The 17,721-nt window shown below is 36.1% G+C and overlaps 1 protein-coding gene across 1 annotated transcript in view; it reads left to right on the forward strand.

Moving 5' to 3' along the window:
- The window catches only part of USH2A (usherin), a 795,295-nt gene that overhangs the window by 160,423 nt on the left and 617,151 nt on the right, over positions 1-17,721 (forward strand). The window contains exons 11-12 of the mRNA XM_068538548.1: positions 3,477-3,672; positions 7,195-7,836. Of these exons, the coding sequence (XP_068394649.1) occupies positions 3,477-3,672; positions 7,195-7,836 (838 nt within the window). The remainder of the gene's footprint in view (positions 1-3,476; positions 3,673-7,194; positions 7,837-17,721) is intronic.

The raw sequence follows: 17,721 nt of genomic DNA on the forward strand, positions 1-17,721 counted from the left end.
TTTTCCCTCATTGTTCATGTGACTGAAAGCATGCAAGACCAAAACTTACAAAACCAAGATTGTGTTTTAAGCCTTTAAGAGCTAGAAAATTTCTCTGGCTTAAAGTATGAACATGTTTGTTTGTTGTTAGAAACAGTAACTGTACCTCATTATTTGTTTTCCTTCTACATTACTAATAGAAATTTCAATATTATTTGGCCATGCAATCATAGAGAATAAACTACATTTCTCAGCCTCCCTGGCAGTTATGTATAGAAATGTAATTTAAGTTCTGGTCAGTGGTATTGTTTCTGTTAACTTTCGCCTCTAAAATGGTGGCTTAAAACAATGAAAACCATTTACTTGGTTTAGAATTCTACGGTTTGGCTCAGCGGTGGTCTGGGCTGGCTTGGCTGATCGTGCCTGAGCTCTTTCATTTATGTGGTTAGCTAGCTTGTCAGCTGGCAGTTAGATGATCCAGGAAGGCCTCACTCGCGTGTCTAGTGGTTGTCAAGCAGAAGGTTAACTGGGGTGATAGGAGAGGTTATTAGCTGGGGCTTCTAATTCTCTTCCACATGTCCTCAAATCCTCCAACAGGATAGCTTGAGCCTGTTTACAAGGTGGTCTCAGGGTTCCAAGCCCAGCTAGAGAGAATCAACTCCAAGTCTGCAAATATTTCAAACTTCTGCTTGCATCATATTTGCTGACTTACTATTGGCCAGATAAAATCAAATAAGTCAACCGAGGGTTAGTGTTAGAGGTATTCTGTCAAATAGCATGGAAACAGAAAAGTGTTGTATCTGACTTTTGGGAAGTGTACTTTTAAAGGGAGGGAGTCACACTCTTCTCTCTACTTCTTGGTGGACAAGAATTGGTCTTAGAGTGTGAATAGATTTATATTCCCTCACATAAAAGGGAGAGAATCTACAGTGAGTTGTACAGAAGTGAACATGTATTTTCAGGTGAATTTTGAGAAACTGATTACAATGAACTCATTTATAAACTATAAAGCCTTTTATCATTTACTTTTAAACCACATTTTAAGCTATTGCTAATATAGAGAAATTATAGGCTATATGCGTTATGCAAACATTTAGGTTAATGAAGTAAGGGTAAAGTTGTGTTATCTTATTTGCAGCTGAGTTTCCCATATGGAGATATTTCATTTTATTGAAAAAAATACCCCATAAGACCAAAGTGTTACACAAATCAAGGCAATAATGAACACTTTTTAGATGATCTATGTAAAAGATGACTAAGAGTTAGGTGTAAAGAGGAAAAGTAGACACACATTAGGGAGGAGTGAGGAGTAGGGAGAGACAAGACAGTTAAATGGTGACTAACTGGGGTGCAGAAGCCTTTGGCGATGTCTAGTTGTAGGGAAACTAAATAGATATTATAAATTGCAAAGTAAAGTTCTCACTGTTCTTTCACCCCAAATCTTTAGTAAAATGTGTTGCTTTTTTAAAAATGAGAGCTCCTCTTCTGAAATTTCAAGTTTCATGTCTAGAATGATACAGGGCAGAGCTCTCAGGTGGCAGGAAGATTCCCGAATGGAAGAAGCAGAAATTTAGGGTCAGGGTGGCCATGAGAATATCAGTACACATAGAAGTTTTAAAAACTGAAGGAGAACTTTTGTCCTTCAACAGGAGTGGAATGAGGGTTCCAGGCAATCTTATCTAGATTTCAAGAGGAAGGGAAGCTCCAGGTGATACATGCCTTATATTTGCATAAGAATATAACAAAATAAATAGAAGATAAAGTTTTAGCACAGAGTACACCTTTATTTCTCGTTAGCCTTTTCACTCTTTCTTGCTCTAGATTTTTGAAAGAGTACTCTTTACATGTGGGGCGTATGCAAGGTTATTCTTTGAGAGAAATATAAAGTATGTCCAATTCCTGAAGGTGCTTGTCATGTGGAGAACAAGGCTAATATATGTGAAACAAGAGCAAAAAAAAATAGGGTATTCATTAAATGGTAATGGACTTGAAGTGTTATAAGTATGTAATCAGAGGTCTATTCGATGTTCATGGCTTTAAGTAACTCATACCCGTCAATAAATGCCATTTATTTTTGCAGACCAAATCAAATACCTGTTTTGAGTCATAATCTGGTTTCCACGGGGCGGGGTAAGAGTGTGGGTGTGAAACAAAGCCAGACACTATGGGGCAAGTCTCAGTCCTTGCATGTCTTTCTGACCTATATGTGTCTTTGATATTGACGTGCATTATTGTCTACAACTCCATCGTGCACGTATAAACCTTTATTTTTCAGAGTACTAGACATTTTGTATCAATTATCTTACACTTAAATAATGATTCCAGTGAGTTCCTATTTTCCAGATGAGGAAAAATGAGGCAGTGATAGATTTTTAACCACTATTTAATTAAAAAACCCTTCTCTACCTCTTTGTTACTGAATCCCAACATGATCATGTGATATTTTTGGATATCCCTGAGATTAAAGGTAAATCAAACCGTGTCTTTCCACAGGTAGGTAACTTCCCTTTGTGATAACCTTGCCTCCAAATGTGGCATGCTGGATTCAGTCTGAGTGGAAGGAAATCATGGGGAGACAGGCCAGTGACTTTATGAGAGATCTGATGTCTGTATTCACCTCTCTTGTGAAAGTCCGAAGTTATTATTGAATTTCTCAGATTTATTTCACGTGTTATATGTATATATTCCCTAGTGAAAAGTTTTAGCTCTTTCTTTAACCAACATAGCATTATCTATGCATAGAGTAGATAAGCATTATATAGTCTATGTATTTTCATTCTCAAACAGCAGCTTGAAGAGGAAAAATTCTCCTTTGTTCAGCTGTTATTTTAGTTGACAGTGCTCTAAAACAAGTAACTTTTTTTGCATTTTTTACCACAATGTAAGTCAGTTAAATATACTTGACGTGATTAATTCATAATATAAATGAACCATAAATATGCTGAAATATTCCTAAGAGTAGAGTTGTGTAAAAAAATGTTATTAGTGTCATTATCAGGAGGCATAAATGGATACTATTAAGAACTTTATTTTAAACATTGTTAAAACCTTGGTGGGATGATATTATTATAGAAAGATTCTTCCTCAGTTGAAGCACCGGGCATGCGCAGAACAAGTTTGGATCGAGGAGTAAATGAGAGGAATGAAACAGAGAGGTGGAGATTGAAGACTCAATTAACGGCTGGCCCTTTTCTATTTTCAGTCTCCCCATGACTATATTTTGATTTCTTTATATGGTGCTTAAGGCTTAATTCCACTTCCCTTTTAGTCATACACTACTGACTTCTATGGGGTTTATTTCCATTCAGTTCTATATATTCACCCGGCTGAAGCTCTCCCATGTTTCTGTGTCAGGAGGGGAAATACCTTATTACCTTCTTGTCTGTTTCACATTTAAAGTTTTTTTCCCTCCCTGCCCTCTCTGTCTTGTACCTAATGAGCAAATTATCTAAAAATAGATACGTTCATCATCCTACAAAATGTTGTATCTTCTCTAGATCGGAGGCCAGTGTAATTGTAAGAGACATGTGTCTGGCAGACAGTGCAATCAGTGCCAGAACGGATTCTACAACCTACAAGAGCGGGATCTTGATGGCTGCATTCCGTGCAACTGTAATGCCTCTGGGACAGTGGATGGAGATATTACCTGTCACCCAAATTCAGGCCAGTGCAAGTGCAAAGCAAACGTTATTGGTATGTGTAATGCAAAAGTTTGCAGTCACATCTCTATTACCATCTGGAATAAAATCCTCTGTTTGATTTCTTCACTGAAGAGTAAAGCAAATTTCCTTGCTCAAGGCAGGCTGGGAAAAAAAAAAATTTTGGATGAAATTAACTGTCTAAAAAATGACTAAATTAATAATTCTCTCAAACTACAGCTTGAAGCTTAGTTTAATCAAACCTTTAGAAGTTTCTTTATTCCGTAGATGCATTAGTTCACATGGTCCCATACTAATAAGTCATAGAAAAATATAATTTGCTTACTGCATAGATGTTTCTTTTAGAAAATTAGCACTTTTTCAAAATGGTTTACACTTAATGAGTTCTAAGCAAATCATTTCCATGCTAGTTTTCTTAATAGACCAAAATAAATGGATTTTTTTTTTCAAAATTCTGTGCTGCAGGGTCCTTTGTGATAAATCTTTCCATTTTTTTCTATTATATTTCTTTGAACTGTTCCTATGAAATGCAAAATAAGTCAACATAATTCCACAGATCATGTATATTGCTAGGGTTAGTTATAAAGGTCCACATAATTTTAATTTTGTAATTCAGCACCAAGCTGATTATAATAAACAGCTACCTTTGGTGTTATTTATCATTTTTTTATACAAGACGTGCTTTTTTTGTTTGTTACTCCCACAGGTATTTTTCAGAAATTAGATTTGATTATAGTAATTTATTACATTCAACATTTTTGAGGGGAACCACAGCCATATAAGGACAAAATTTATCAAGTGCCTGAAATGCACTATGTACATAATGCACTTTGAAATTTTGATATATGAGAATATTATGAGAAGAAAGTTTCCAGATAAAGTGAGTCTTGGATTGTAACTGAACACGTCTTGGTTCATATAGGAAGTTTAAAAAACCTTTACCTTTCTATTGTCATTCAAGACACCAAGTCTTCCATGGTTTTTCTAACACTGACCTGAACCTTATAATAATAAAAACATGCCTGGCAGACACACACACACACACACACATGCCCGCAAACGTGCATATACACAAACATATGAACATATCATTTGGAGTAACATTTTCATTTCTGTGATATAACACTAAAGCTAATTCTTTATCTTTTATATATGTTGGTATGCATACATCATTTTGTACAATTCAGCTAGACAAGCATTTCATTTAATTTAATCAAAAAGAATATGGGCTTGCACATATTCATGGTATTACACAAGATTTATAGTATTACACAATTTATGGTATTACACAAGATTTCTCTGGTTTAAAGAAGATTAAATCAAAATCTTTACCAAAACTTGCCCTTATGCATTTTAAGCATACAAAAGCTAACTTTTCAGGGACAAAAAGAAAAGAATACCTAACTAATAAATAGAAGCACACTTTTGTATAAGTTTATCTGTGATATTGAATGAAGTCCTCCAAGTTCAATCCATACAGCATGCTTTGTTCTTTGATATAAAATACACTTTAAATTCAAGCTGTGAAAACAAAATTTAAAGAAAGGGCTTTAGGGACAATCAAATGGTTACAGCTCTGTATCAATAAAATCTTTCCTGTGGTAGTTAGATTCCAGAGCTTAAGGAAGGATCAAAGAATCAAACTTTACTATTTACTTAGAATTTGTTATGGCCTCCCTGCCATTTACCTGTGTTATTGGTTGATCCAGGTAGTTTTCTGCAGGAAAATATAAATACATACTTTTTGAAGATGAAATCATCAGTTTGATATTACTATCTCTAGGGTTATTTCTGCACATACAGTATTTTTTAATAGAAATGTAAACTTGATATGTATATATATTTCTTTTCCTAATGGGACTAGCAAGTAACCTTATTCAATTTTACCTTGTTCATATGATTAAAAAAACAACAGAAAATACAAGTGTATGTTGTATGTGCTTCAGAAAGCAAACTGTTAGATTTAACAAAACTGTTAAAGCTTACTAATGATTCTATCACCAGTAAAATACATTAGCACCAATAATTTTATTAAAGTAGGTCATTCATCTAGAATAAAAAGGGAGAAGAATGTGAATTAAATGCCAAGTGTGCTAACTCGCCTGTACTTTTTAACACCGAATGTGATGCCCTGTAGGCCTTCCTGAGTATCGTTAGGAATAGATTACCTGTCAGGAATATGTATGACATATTCAAATAAGCACTGCGCATATTTTTAAAACTGATATGATGTGAATCCATGTAGACCAATTTTAATAGTTCAAAATGAGTCATAATTCTTGTTAACAATACAGTTATTTTTAAAATTTGCAGCAATAGTGGTCCTTTTTTATTTTCCTTATTGAAATTAAATGATATGCCTTAGGTGAGTCATTCATCACTGTTAAAGAACTTGCCTTCCATTGGAGTTCTTGAATTTTTATCCATATATATACATATATATTATGCGTTTCCTTCCAGTTTAGGAAATGCTTTTCTGCATATGGTTTCCTGAGTGTGTTTTTGACTGTTATTTCACGACTAATTTTTTTTTAATGCTATTTTAGCTTGAAATAAATGTTTCAATAGATTCAACCTCACATAGTCACTTATTTAAATTCATGGATATGTGAAGACTAGCTAAAGAAAGTATTTTGCCTCTCAACATTTACTATTCAATTTTTTTTATTCCTTTCCCTGGTAACACTCTTTTTTGAAACAAAACAAAATTGTCAGATTTAAGTGTAGGTGATAAAACATTTTTCTCTGTATGTAAAATGTACATATGTTTGTACTCCTTTAAGTAGAAGTAATGTAAACAGCAGAATTTACTTAGTGTTTAAAGAGGTATGTTCTGAATCACACAATATGACAAGCAATGTGATTGCTTTCTGAGCCAAGGAGAGCATAATTTATATTAATTGAAAATGATAAAATATAGGAGTGTATAAAAGCATTGAGATACAGTTGCTCTGGATAACTTTTATTTATATTAATTATTTAATTGTGTGAGATTCAGAAGTAAGTATGCGTACTGTTATCATAAAAATAGTTATAGCTTATCACTTATTAAACATTTTGGGAGGATGCTGATTTCTAGGAAAATAACTTATGTGGTAATATGCAATTCTTCTGTATGGCTTTGAAAATGTATTTCACTCTCAACTTTTAAATGAACATACTTCGTTACTATGAAATAACTAAGAATAATGGTTTTAATATAGTTAAATAATTTTAAAATAATAGTTCTGATATTTGTTAAAGAGGAAAAGAGTTCCAGTGTGTGCAACAGAAGCAATATATCCATTAAGCATTTCTCTTTGCATTAAGTAATGAATAAAATTTTATAGAGCAATTGCAAAAATAAAGTGGTATGTGAGTGCAAGTTAAGTATTGCCATCATATTTTGAGTATATGATCAGCCCTCTTTGGCATTACTTGTGAAAAAATTCACTCAACATTTTATGGTGCCTGTATTAAATGTGGACAGTAGCATTGTTTGTGCTACAGCTGTCTTGAAAGCTTGAATGCAGTTGTTTTCACATCTTTACCTTTTTAAACACATTTTTCTCTTTAGGGCTTAGATGTGATCATTGCGATTTTGGATTTAAATTTCTCCGAAGTGTTAATGACGATGGCTGTGAGCCCTGCCAGTGTAACCTCCACGGCTCAGTGAACAAACTCTGCAATCCTCTTTCTGGGCAGTGTGAGTGCAAACAAGAAGTCAAAGGACTTCAGTGTGATGCCTGCAGAGAACATTTTTATGGACTGGACACCACCGGTTGTAAGGCCTGTGACTGCGACGTAGCTGGGTCCCGGTCTGGGACCGTCTGTGATGCTCGGACAGGACAGTGCATCTGTAATCCCAATGTTGGAGGGAGACGGTGCAGTGAATGTTTGGAGGGATACTTCTACCTACAGCAAAACAATTCTTTCCTCTGTCTGCCTTGTAACTGTGATAAGGCTGGGACAGTAAATGGCTCTCTGCTGTGTGACAAATCAACAGGACGGTGTCTCTGCAAATTAGGAGTAACAGGTCTTCGCTGTAATCAGTGTGAGCCTCACAGGTACCATCTGACCGTTGGCAATTTTCAAGGCTGCCAGATGTGTGAGTGTGACCCCTTGGGGACATTACCTGGGACCATTTGTGACCCAATCAGTGGCCAGTGCCTATGTTTGCCGCATCGTCAAGGAAGAAGGTGTAATCAGTGTCAACCAGGTAAGAGAGCAACGTGTTACATTTTCAGTACACGAAGGTTTTCTTTTTATCCCATATCAGGTGATTCCTCTTTGCTTCTCGGTCAGGACTTCTAAAAAATTAATCTCCAACACCTTTGTTGCATTTATATCATTATCTAATAGAGATATAACTATTTAGTTTGTTTAAGATTATGTGGCATATTTGTATTGCTGTATTTGGGAGTGGCCTTTAGATGAATGCCAGCCAATCAGACATTTCATAACTGAGACTTACTTTTATTTAATTTCTCAACTTGAAGTAAATCCCCTTTTAACAGCTGAAAAAAAACAAGAAAAACAAGAATACATTTTATATTCTAGAGAAAGAGAAACTTGAGTTGATCATCCACACAGTGCCAAATATTCAGATGATGAACTGATTTTCTGAATAAAAGCTGACCAAGTGTTTTTACTAAATGAGTTATATGTTCTGGCATCAAATAGAAACATCTAAAATAATTTTTAATGCCATTAAATTAATAAAATAGGCTACTGTTCAGTCCTACTGTACCCATCTTTCCAGGTTTCCCAGTTGGAAGAAAGATGGACCCAATCCATAACTTTCTCCTTGACTTTATATGATTTAACTAAAGCAATATACTTCCTTTATAATACATTCATCATGAGGTTATGATAAATATAAATATCGGTTGTTTAACAGCTGTACTAATTGTTGTCCTGTCTAGCAAAATCAGCTCTGAGTTATCTGAACCTGTGAAAATGAGGGTGATGCAAATTCAGAAGGGTGATTTGCCTGCCAGGGAAGGGTAGGACTAAAGTCTTGTTTTGCATAACAAGGAATTCAGCTTGGGAGAATTGAACCAAACCTCTCCCTTGGCATTGGTCAGTGTGACAAGTAAATCCAAAGAGACAGAAAACAAATGATGAATAGTTAATTCTCTTTGAGATAAAATATCAGAAAAAAATGTGAACTAACTTCACCATAAATGCAGGCATTATTATCAGTGACTGTCCCATAAAACCTTATATGGAACAACACAGTCAGGACTCAGGAACTAGAAAACTCTCATTGATATGTATTCATTCATTCATTCCCACCCGCCGTCTCTTTCTGCAGCAGGGCACTCTGCTTCTCTCTTCCTCTCTGCGTGGTTATGTAGCCACCCCTGTCTCCTGAGTTTGCTTATGGTTCTAGTTGCAGCTATACAGAGAGACATTAGCTGCTTCTCGGTTACAGTTCCAAGAGTGAGATTCTAATTGACTCAGTTTTGTCGGGGTGGCCATGTCTGAGCCAATTCACTGTGGCCAGTGGTGTCAGGATCACATACAATAAGCATGGCTTCTAGGGACCACTCCTTCAGGTAGGAGCAAGGTGGTAAGTATCCCAGAAAACAGGAAGATTATTGAGAGTTGACCAGATGGCCCACCTGACAGCTGCAGCATACTACGTTCTTTCAGCTTCAGATTTATCCTTCCAAATTTGCAATCAATTATTATTTTTTATATCCTAAGATGACTTTTTTTTCACTATTTATTAATATCTCTATTTTGGAAAAAAAGTAGTCAGTTTCCTGCACAAATAACCATGATGTATATAACCTTCTTTGTAAATAAACCAGCAAAAGTTAACAGAGCAAATGTTATTTGCTTTTGAGTCGTTATCCATGGTTCAAATTTATTGAGTGTTTCATTCTGACCTAGAATATAGCTATGCCACAGAACTAGAGACCAGTGGGCTCAAATCAGAACAGGAGGATCAGGGGTAGACAAAAGAAACTGATATATTGCTTGGATAGAGTTCTATTGGAAAGTTTTGATTCCTAGAAATATCTAAGAGATTCCTAGAAAACTAAGCAGAGGCAAATTTTTCAAGAAAGGAAATATAATCAAGCATATTATAGGGTATAACTGTGAAATAGATTTATGTAGTCATAATAAGATAATCTCTGAAAAGTGATTTAACCAACTAAAGAGATTATTGAGGAGGAGGTATAAAGAGCTCAATATTCATTTTCTATAGTAGAAAGACAGTAGTCTAAATTTTAAAAGTTGAGATGTAAAAATACATGTATGTTATTCAGAAACAGAGAAATGAAAGCCAGAAGAAACATCTGTAGGAGTTGAAGGTGATTGCTCTAGGCAGGGAAATTCCTGGGAGAAGGATGGAACAGCAGGCTGCCATTTTACATTCTGAGTCTTTAAGTTCTATTTGATTTTAAAAACTATCTGCACGTAAATTTTGATAGAAATAAAAATTTAAAAATTACTGGAAAAATCATACTCAATTCTCGTGGTCTCCTGACCCCTTTCTCTTGGGGATTTATCTGGTATAGTGTTGCTTTTTTAGGAGAATAATTTCTTAGTAGCTGTTTGCCTAAGTACAGATGACACAAAACTCCTCTCCAAAGGTGTATGGCAAACTGTCCTCTCTTTTAAGGAGGATATAGAATGGGAATCATCACTATTAATGAAAATAATCATCATATTTAAAGTTACCTTGTATTTTATTTACTAGTGCCGTTGTCTTAGTTCCTTTGAGTTTTGATATCTTGACAGTAAAGATATTATGCAACTTACATAGCCACAATATTGATATAATTCCTTGTATATTGCATACAGTCAGTTAAGTGGTTTGTTTATTTGAAATGAGAAATAATCAGGAGTTTTAACAGGGACATCTGTATTAGGTAGGGTTCTCCAGAGAAAAAGAACCAGTAGGAGATGTCTGTGTGTATATACATACATACATACATATATATATATGTATTTTTTTTCCACTGAATATATTCGTCCATGGGAGGATCTGAACTCCTGATCCTCCTGTTCTGATTTAAGCCTGTTGATCTGTAGTTCTGTCGCATGCTGTATCCTAGGTCTTACTTTTGCAGCTGTACTGAAGATTTCCTTCACACCTCCTGTGGTGGATTCCCTGTTTCCTGAATCCTACGTGTTCTTTTTTCTTGATTTGTTTGTGTATTTGGTGGAGCAAATGCTCCAGTAGCTTCTGAAAAGGAGTATAGGGAAGAAAGCGATTTGTTTTTTAGAATTTTAAACACCTGAAATTATCTTTATTCCATACTCATAGCTGTTTGAAATTGTACCATTATATAGAATCCTTTTCACTCAATAAATTTATTTCACCATTATCTTCTAGCAGTACCAACTAGATTCTTGTTTCTTTCTTTTTTTTTTTTTTTTTTTTTTTACATTCCAGAAGCTTTACCATTTCTATATCCCTCATTTCAGAAAATTTCATGATGAGATGCTTTTTTGATAAATACTTTTTCTGGTAATTCAGTGGGGCATTTTGTCTGTAGATTAATGTTCTTATGTTTTGGGAAAATCTATAAAACACCTTCATAGCAACATCTAGACCAGACACCAAATCTAGCCAAGTTGACCCATAAAATTAACCATCACAGGTACCCTTGCATATAATCCCCCTGTTCACTGTAGCACTTCATCCCTGTACCTGTTGAGTACAACCCCCCTCTGGCATAACTTCTAAAGAGAAAACTCATTTTCTTTTCCCAAAATGTGAGAGGGAAAACCTTCTGTTTGGGGAAAGTCACACCTGCCTTCAGAAATCTCTGAAGCCTTCAGTTTCACTTTTTTCCCAGAGTTATGAAAACCTGCGTCAATTAGCTTCTTGTTGGCCTGTCCACCTGCAGGTGCTTGGCTTTTACTTGTAGACATCTGTCCTTAGCGGCAATTTCCTCTTCTGTTCTTCTTTTTTTTTTTTTTTTTTTTAATTTAATTTTTTGGACTTTAGAAGGGAAAAATTGTTCAATCAACCAAGCTTAACTGAAAATGTTACCCTAGTATTTTCTGGGTTTAATCTTTTCAGATCAAATCCTTGCAGTCATCCTTGAGTTTTCCCATAATTCTTGTCTCTTCTATAAAAATCAATCTTGTTGGTTTCACATATATCCAGGATTTGACCACTTCTCACCACCCTCACTTATCCATCTTGGTCCAAGCCGTGGTCACGTTTCTCCTGGACTATCCCAATAGCTGCCTGAACTCCCTGTTTCTCCTCTTTATCCTTCTCCAACATGAAGGCAAAGTGATGTGTTCAGACTTCGGTCAGATCATATCACCGTACCCTGCACTGGCTCTCCATCATTGTAAGGAAACAGCAAAGTTGATGGACTCTAATGGCCCCCATGATCTGTAATGCCCATGACCTCATTTCCAGACATAGGTTGTTCCTCTCCAGCCTACAAGTCTCATTGCTTTTCTCAGGTTGTTCAGTGCTCTATATCAGGGCGTGGAGCACATCACCATAGTGGGGGGTCCATATATATTTCCTGAACTAGTGAATGACTACATTGAAGAATACCTCAATGCCCTTCTCCTCTTTTTAGGCATAGGCATAGTGCAAGCCTGTGAGTGTTTCTTTAGCTACACATAGGGAGGATATGGCATCCTACCTTGCAAGGGAGGAAAGACACTAGTGGCCTAAAGACCTAATGCAGTTTTTGGACAGCACAAGGTATTCTGTACACATGTGCATAGCCTATGGAAAAGTCAAAGTGTGTTTGTGGACCTCTTTTTTTTTTTATTTCTTTTTTTTTCTGTTCTGCATTTTTCTAGCTTCAGAAACTACTTTGAATTCTGTTTTCTGGGTTTTATTGTCTCTGCCCTTGAAACTTAGATTGAAAAAAAGAAACCCTGATCCTGAAGTATCTTTATTATAAACGGATGCTTCATGGTAGCCAGCCTTGCAGTGGGCACATTAAAATGCACTGCTGCAGTTGGAAGCTTTCTTTCTACTTCTTTAAACACATCTGAGAGAACTAGATTATATCCTACAGGGGGGAACACCACGCTGATGTGTGCGAGCATCGAGGCGCGGAGGGAGCAGGATGGATAGTGGCGGTGAACGAGGGAGCCCAAGGACTCCAGCCTGCCTTTTTCATCAGTGATTGTAAATATCACTGACCATCCTAGACTAGTACACATGGACTCTTGTCCTACTTTCGTAAAAAGCATTATTAAGGAAGGTGCATATAATGAAATCTCATGTATTATTAACCTAACCTTACTAGGAATGTGCAAGGAATAGGCTTAATTCAACGAAAATTTATAGGCAATTTGTTAAAGCAGCAGTGCAAATTAGAAGGTACATTAGAGCCACACTGGTTTTAACATGCCATTCAATAACTCGAAAAGAGGTTAAGAACGCTGCTTAACCTCCATTAAGTATTTTTAAAATGCTTTAATTTAAAATTATTTGGAGTGTGTGTACATATATGAATGTACACATACCTACACTCATAAATAGAGCACAGAATATGTTTTCCCGGTTCGTTTTTTCAGGACTGGATGACCTCATAACATTTGGCAGCAGGCACTTAATCAGAGGCCAGGCCGAGAAAGGCAGGGAACGGTGTCAAGGCATCCCCAGCCAGTGACCCACCCTTGTCCTTGAGAACTAGAGGCAGGGAGGGTTTATTGAGGATCCTGCAGCTTTGGAATAAAATAAAGGCTAATTTATAATGAAAACGGCTTCACATGACATGTTTCGTGCTAATAGGACAATTCCTCATGCTTCCCTCTGGTATTTACTTTGGGTTTGCTTTTATAACTCATACAGACCATTAGAAAATAAAGTATCTTGTTTCATTAAGAAGCGTATCATATTTGTCAAGAAATGAGCTCATCAACCAGAATTGCACGCAAGACCCTGCCAATGGAATTAGAATTAGATGGCTGATACTCCATTAAAAATCAGTGCATCAAAGTTGAGATCCGATTATGACACATGCCCCAGTGTTCGGTGAAACGGCTTTTCTAGATTAGCATGTTTTTCACAGAAAGACCACAGAGTAAGAGCCTTTTCCTTAATAAACCACCAGGAAGGAATCTTGTCATAGGAAATACGGATCACAATCCTACGCACATCTGGGGGAAAAAAAAAAAAGGATATTGACAGGTCATTATTTAAATTTTAGGAAAATCCCACTTTCACTGAAAACTGCCTAGTAAAAATCACAATGATGATAATAGATAATATTTACCAAGTGTATACTGTATGCCAGACCCTGGAATAGTGTTTTATCTTAAAAAATTCCATTTAATATGCACACTATTTCTATGATGGAAGGACCAATATTATTTCCTTAGGGCAAATGGAATCTCATTAAGTAGAAGAGCCCATTTACGAGTCCAAGTCCATCTGACCCCAGAATCTGCACTCTGAAAGAGTGACACTTTTATTCTGAATAACTCTTTATTTGTTATAAACATTCACTTAACAAATATTTGAGGGTGGGTTGAAATAGAGACTCTTACAAGTGTCTGTAACCTCCCCCCAACACTCAAACTCATCTCAACCCATGTTTCTCGCTACTGCTTCAGGTCCTGGGATATTTCATTTGTTGTGCTGAATCTGAGTAATAGTTACAAAATAAAAATGAACAGAGCTGTGAGCAGCTACAGTGATCAAGTAATGAAGATCTGACTGAGGGGTCTAGAAATGGGCTTCCTCCATGGACAAAGTTAGAGAAGTGTTTGAGATGTTTGCCATGGCATAGGACAGAGACTTTAGAGCATGCATCTGAAAAATATTGAGACTGAGAAAAGTGAGAGCAAAGAAAAAGTTTTGCTGTGGATTATGAATATACATGTGTATCTGTGCACTGTAATCTCTCAGACATAATCAATCAGAGCTGTGCTTCTTTATATTCATTGTTGTTATTGGATTTGATTCTTAGAGAATGTACTTATGAAGGCTTCTCATGGATACTCAAATAGGAAAACCAGGTTTTTTATAAAACAAAGTCCAATAGAATAATTTCCCTTATATAAGCATCTTATTCTATCCTTCATTCTACGAACTGGAGACATATTTTTGGAGTGATATTTTCTTTCTGAAGCTCTGTTCCATCCGTTGATCTGGCAAGGATTACATTTTGAATTTATCGTGCTTATCCATATACATTTCCTACTAATCCTCCCTGATACCCTACCTCTTCTAACCACTCTCATGACTCACAGATTTATGTTTACCATTTTCTTTTCGGTATTAAAGCTATCATCTGATAATTGTAAAGAGTAACAGATATCTTCCCATCCATCTACTCATCCATCCTTTCAGCCATCTATCCATTTCCTTCATATATCCATTTTTTTCAATTAACATCTATTGAATAAATTACTGTTCACCAGAGCCTGTGCTGCTGTAAGATATACAACCAGAAATATATTAAGGCATTACAGTTTAGTAGGGGAAACTGACTCATATGTAAATATAACATATTTGTGATAAGTGCAATATTAGAAATGCACAAGATAGAGAAGTAGTAAAATGAAGGGACTGATTAATTCTTGAAGGCTGGGAGACATAAAGAACTTAGTAGTGTTTCTTGAGCTGCGTTTTAAAAACAAATAGGATTTCGGCAAGGTATTCAAGTAGGGGAAGCAGTCCAGGAAGAAGCAATAGGAGCAGGGCATTTAAAATACATCTAAACTAATCAAAAATGAGTTTTTCAAATGTTTAAAGAGAAATGATAGCTTGAGATGAATAATCATATTTATTTATGCATTTGTTAACATTTGGTCAAATCTATGAATAATAACTTTAGCATGATTTTTATACAAAACCACCAAGTGGAGGAAAATTGTTATTTTAATTTGAAAATTAGCATCATCTCCTACACTTCATTTTGAAAAGATTGACTTGCAAAACCATTTCTCAAATAGTCTTTTGTTGCCTGGGGTAGGTGAGCCACAAATTCCTCCCTAGACTTTTCTCTTAACATGGTGTCCATTCTCTGGTTTAAGATGAGAATTGTTTCTTCTAAATGGCTCATAATTAGTGCTTAGCCTCAAGCTCTGCCCTCCTTTTCTGAATAAGGCCTAGAGGTTGAACTTGTTTTCTCTCTCCCATTTCCAGACCTTAGCAAAGCCTAGTTGTTCACGGTCCTCAGGAGGGACATTGCTAGGAAATGGGCTCTTCTTTTATGCCCAAGACAGGTACTCTGCTGTGTAAATAGCCACTACAGGAGAGGGTACCAGCTGCCTGGCTAATAACTTTGAACTTTAAGGATGCTGTAAGCCTTCTCCTGGATAAAGCAATACTCTTTTATGATATGGGTGACTTTTTGCGTTAGCTGTATAACACATTGTTTCCCACATGAGACTTGTCTGGTCTGGGACTGGAGTTAGAAAGAAAACTGGAGAAAAGAAGAAACTTTAGTGGGCTGATTTGGGCTCTCTATGTGTGAGCTCTCAGCCCTGCATAATGGAAGGTAATACCTTTGTCCTAATGACCATGCTTTAAACTGTGGTACAAAATCACCCATGGAAAGAAATCTCCAAAAGACCAGTTAAAATAATGCAGACACGTACTTGGGGAAGATGAAGTGGAGCTAATGGAGGGAGATCAGAAATCTATTGAGTTTAAAAAAAAAAAAAGAAAGAAAGAAAGAAATTAAGGTCAGTTATCTTTAAGCTACACTCAGGAGCTGAAGTTTAAGTGGGAGGGAAGGGAAAATGTTTTCTGTAGTTAGGAGTCATAAAAGGAGAGGTAATGGTCTAGAATTAGGCACATTCAGGTAAGGCAGGAAGTAATCGTTGAGCAGGAAAGTACCTGAGTCATCCTAATCAGAACTACTTAAAAATAGGACAACTGAAATACTGGTGGGATTAACCTTTATAATCATGCTGCTGAGAGGAGGAGGGGAATTAACCCTAAGACAAGTTCTAATGTAGTCTTTTCCTTGAAACCCTAACTTCCAGGCTGCAGCCTCCCTGGGTGCTTTAATACCTTTCTTGTTCTTCTCTGCTGATACCTCTGATTTTTCTGTGCCCTTCTTTAGTCTCCAAAACTTGGGCAACCCAATCTTCTGCACCTAAATCTACACTCCTGGTCTTTACAGACTCATCTAACAAATCATTTCTCGTAAAAATCCTTCCTAGCTGTTCTAGAATTCTCTGTGGCTTGAACCTATTGCAAAAAGTCCAAATTAATTCTACTTCTAAGGATCTGTGCTAATGGGGAATTTATCCAAATTGCAGAGCTGTTAGTACATGAATGATGCCATCATCATGAACCTTAAGGACCTAGGTACCTTCACACGAGGGAAAATACATAGAATCCCAGCCACAACGGTCTTGAGTCTAAAATAGAAGCCTTCTACATTTGTGATTTTGATCACATGGTGAATCAGATAGGAAAATATGTAATAACTGTCAGGGCCATACTCTATTTCTGGCAACACATGTAAAGCAAATTGCTGTTGGTGAATGCAAAGAAGCAAAGGGCAGAATCTAGTTGCAAATTACTATCAAAAATGATAGTCTTAGTTCTCTCCAATTGAATGGCACAGATTTTGAGCTTCTTTCTTTTCTATTTTACTCCTCCTGAAACTTTTTAAGAGAGAATATGCAGGACCTCGGAGAAGAATAACAAATTAATTGTTGATAGCTGTAAAAGAATGGCTTGTTTTCAACTAGAGCCTCAAATGAATTTTACAGTGTTCCAATTACTTTTGGTTTTTCCCCTAAAGAATAGATAACACAGAGTGATTCCCTTTGTGCTCACGCTTTTTCTCTCTTTCAGTATCACTGATATTTTATATATGTAAGCTAGGGATCTTCACAATTGTACAACTTATTTTCATTTGCCAGAGCTTTATTCATTGTTTCAATAAAATTCCTTGTAACATTATGCACACGCTTGTGTGTGTATATACACGTACATGCACAAACACACATACCACACAACACCCAGAACCATTTCTCCCTCATATGCCTGCTTCATCATCCAAATGTCCAATGCATTTCTAATTTTATAACTGTTGATTTCCACCTTCTGGGTCCAAGCAATTTTAAGTAACTGGAAGATATTTTTGAATCATATTTTATTTCTCTTCTTTTTCTATAAGAAAAAATACAG

The sequence above is a fragment of the Eschrichtius robustus genome, chromosome 3, assembly GCF_028021215.1.
Source record: "Eschrichtius robustus isolate mEscRob2 chromosome 3, mEscRob2.pri, whole genome shotgun sequence".
NCBI lineage: Eukaryota > Metazoa > Chordata > Mammalia > Artiodactyla > Eschrichtiidae > Eschrichtius > Eschrichtius robustus.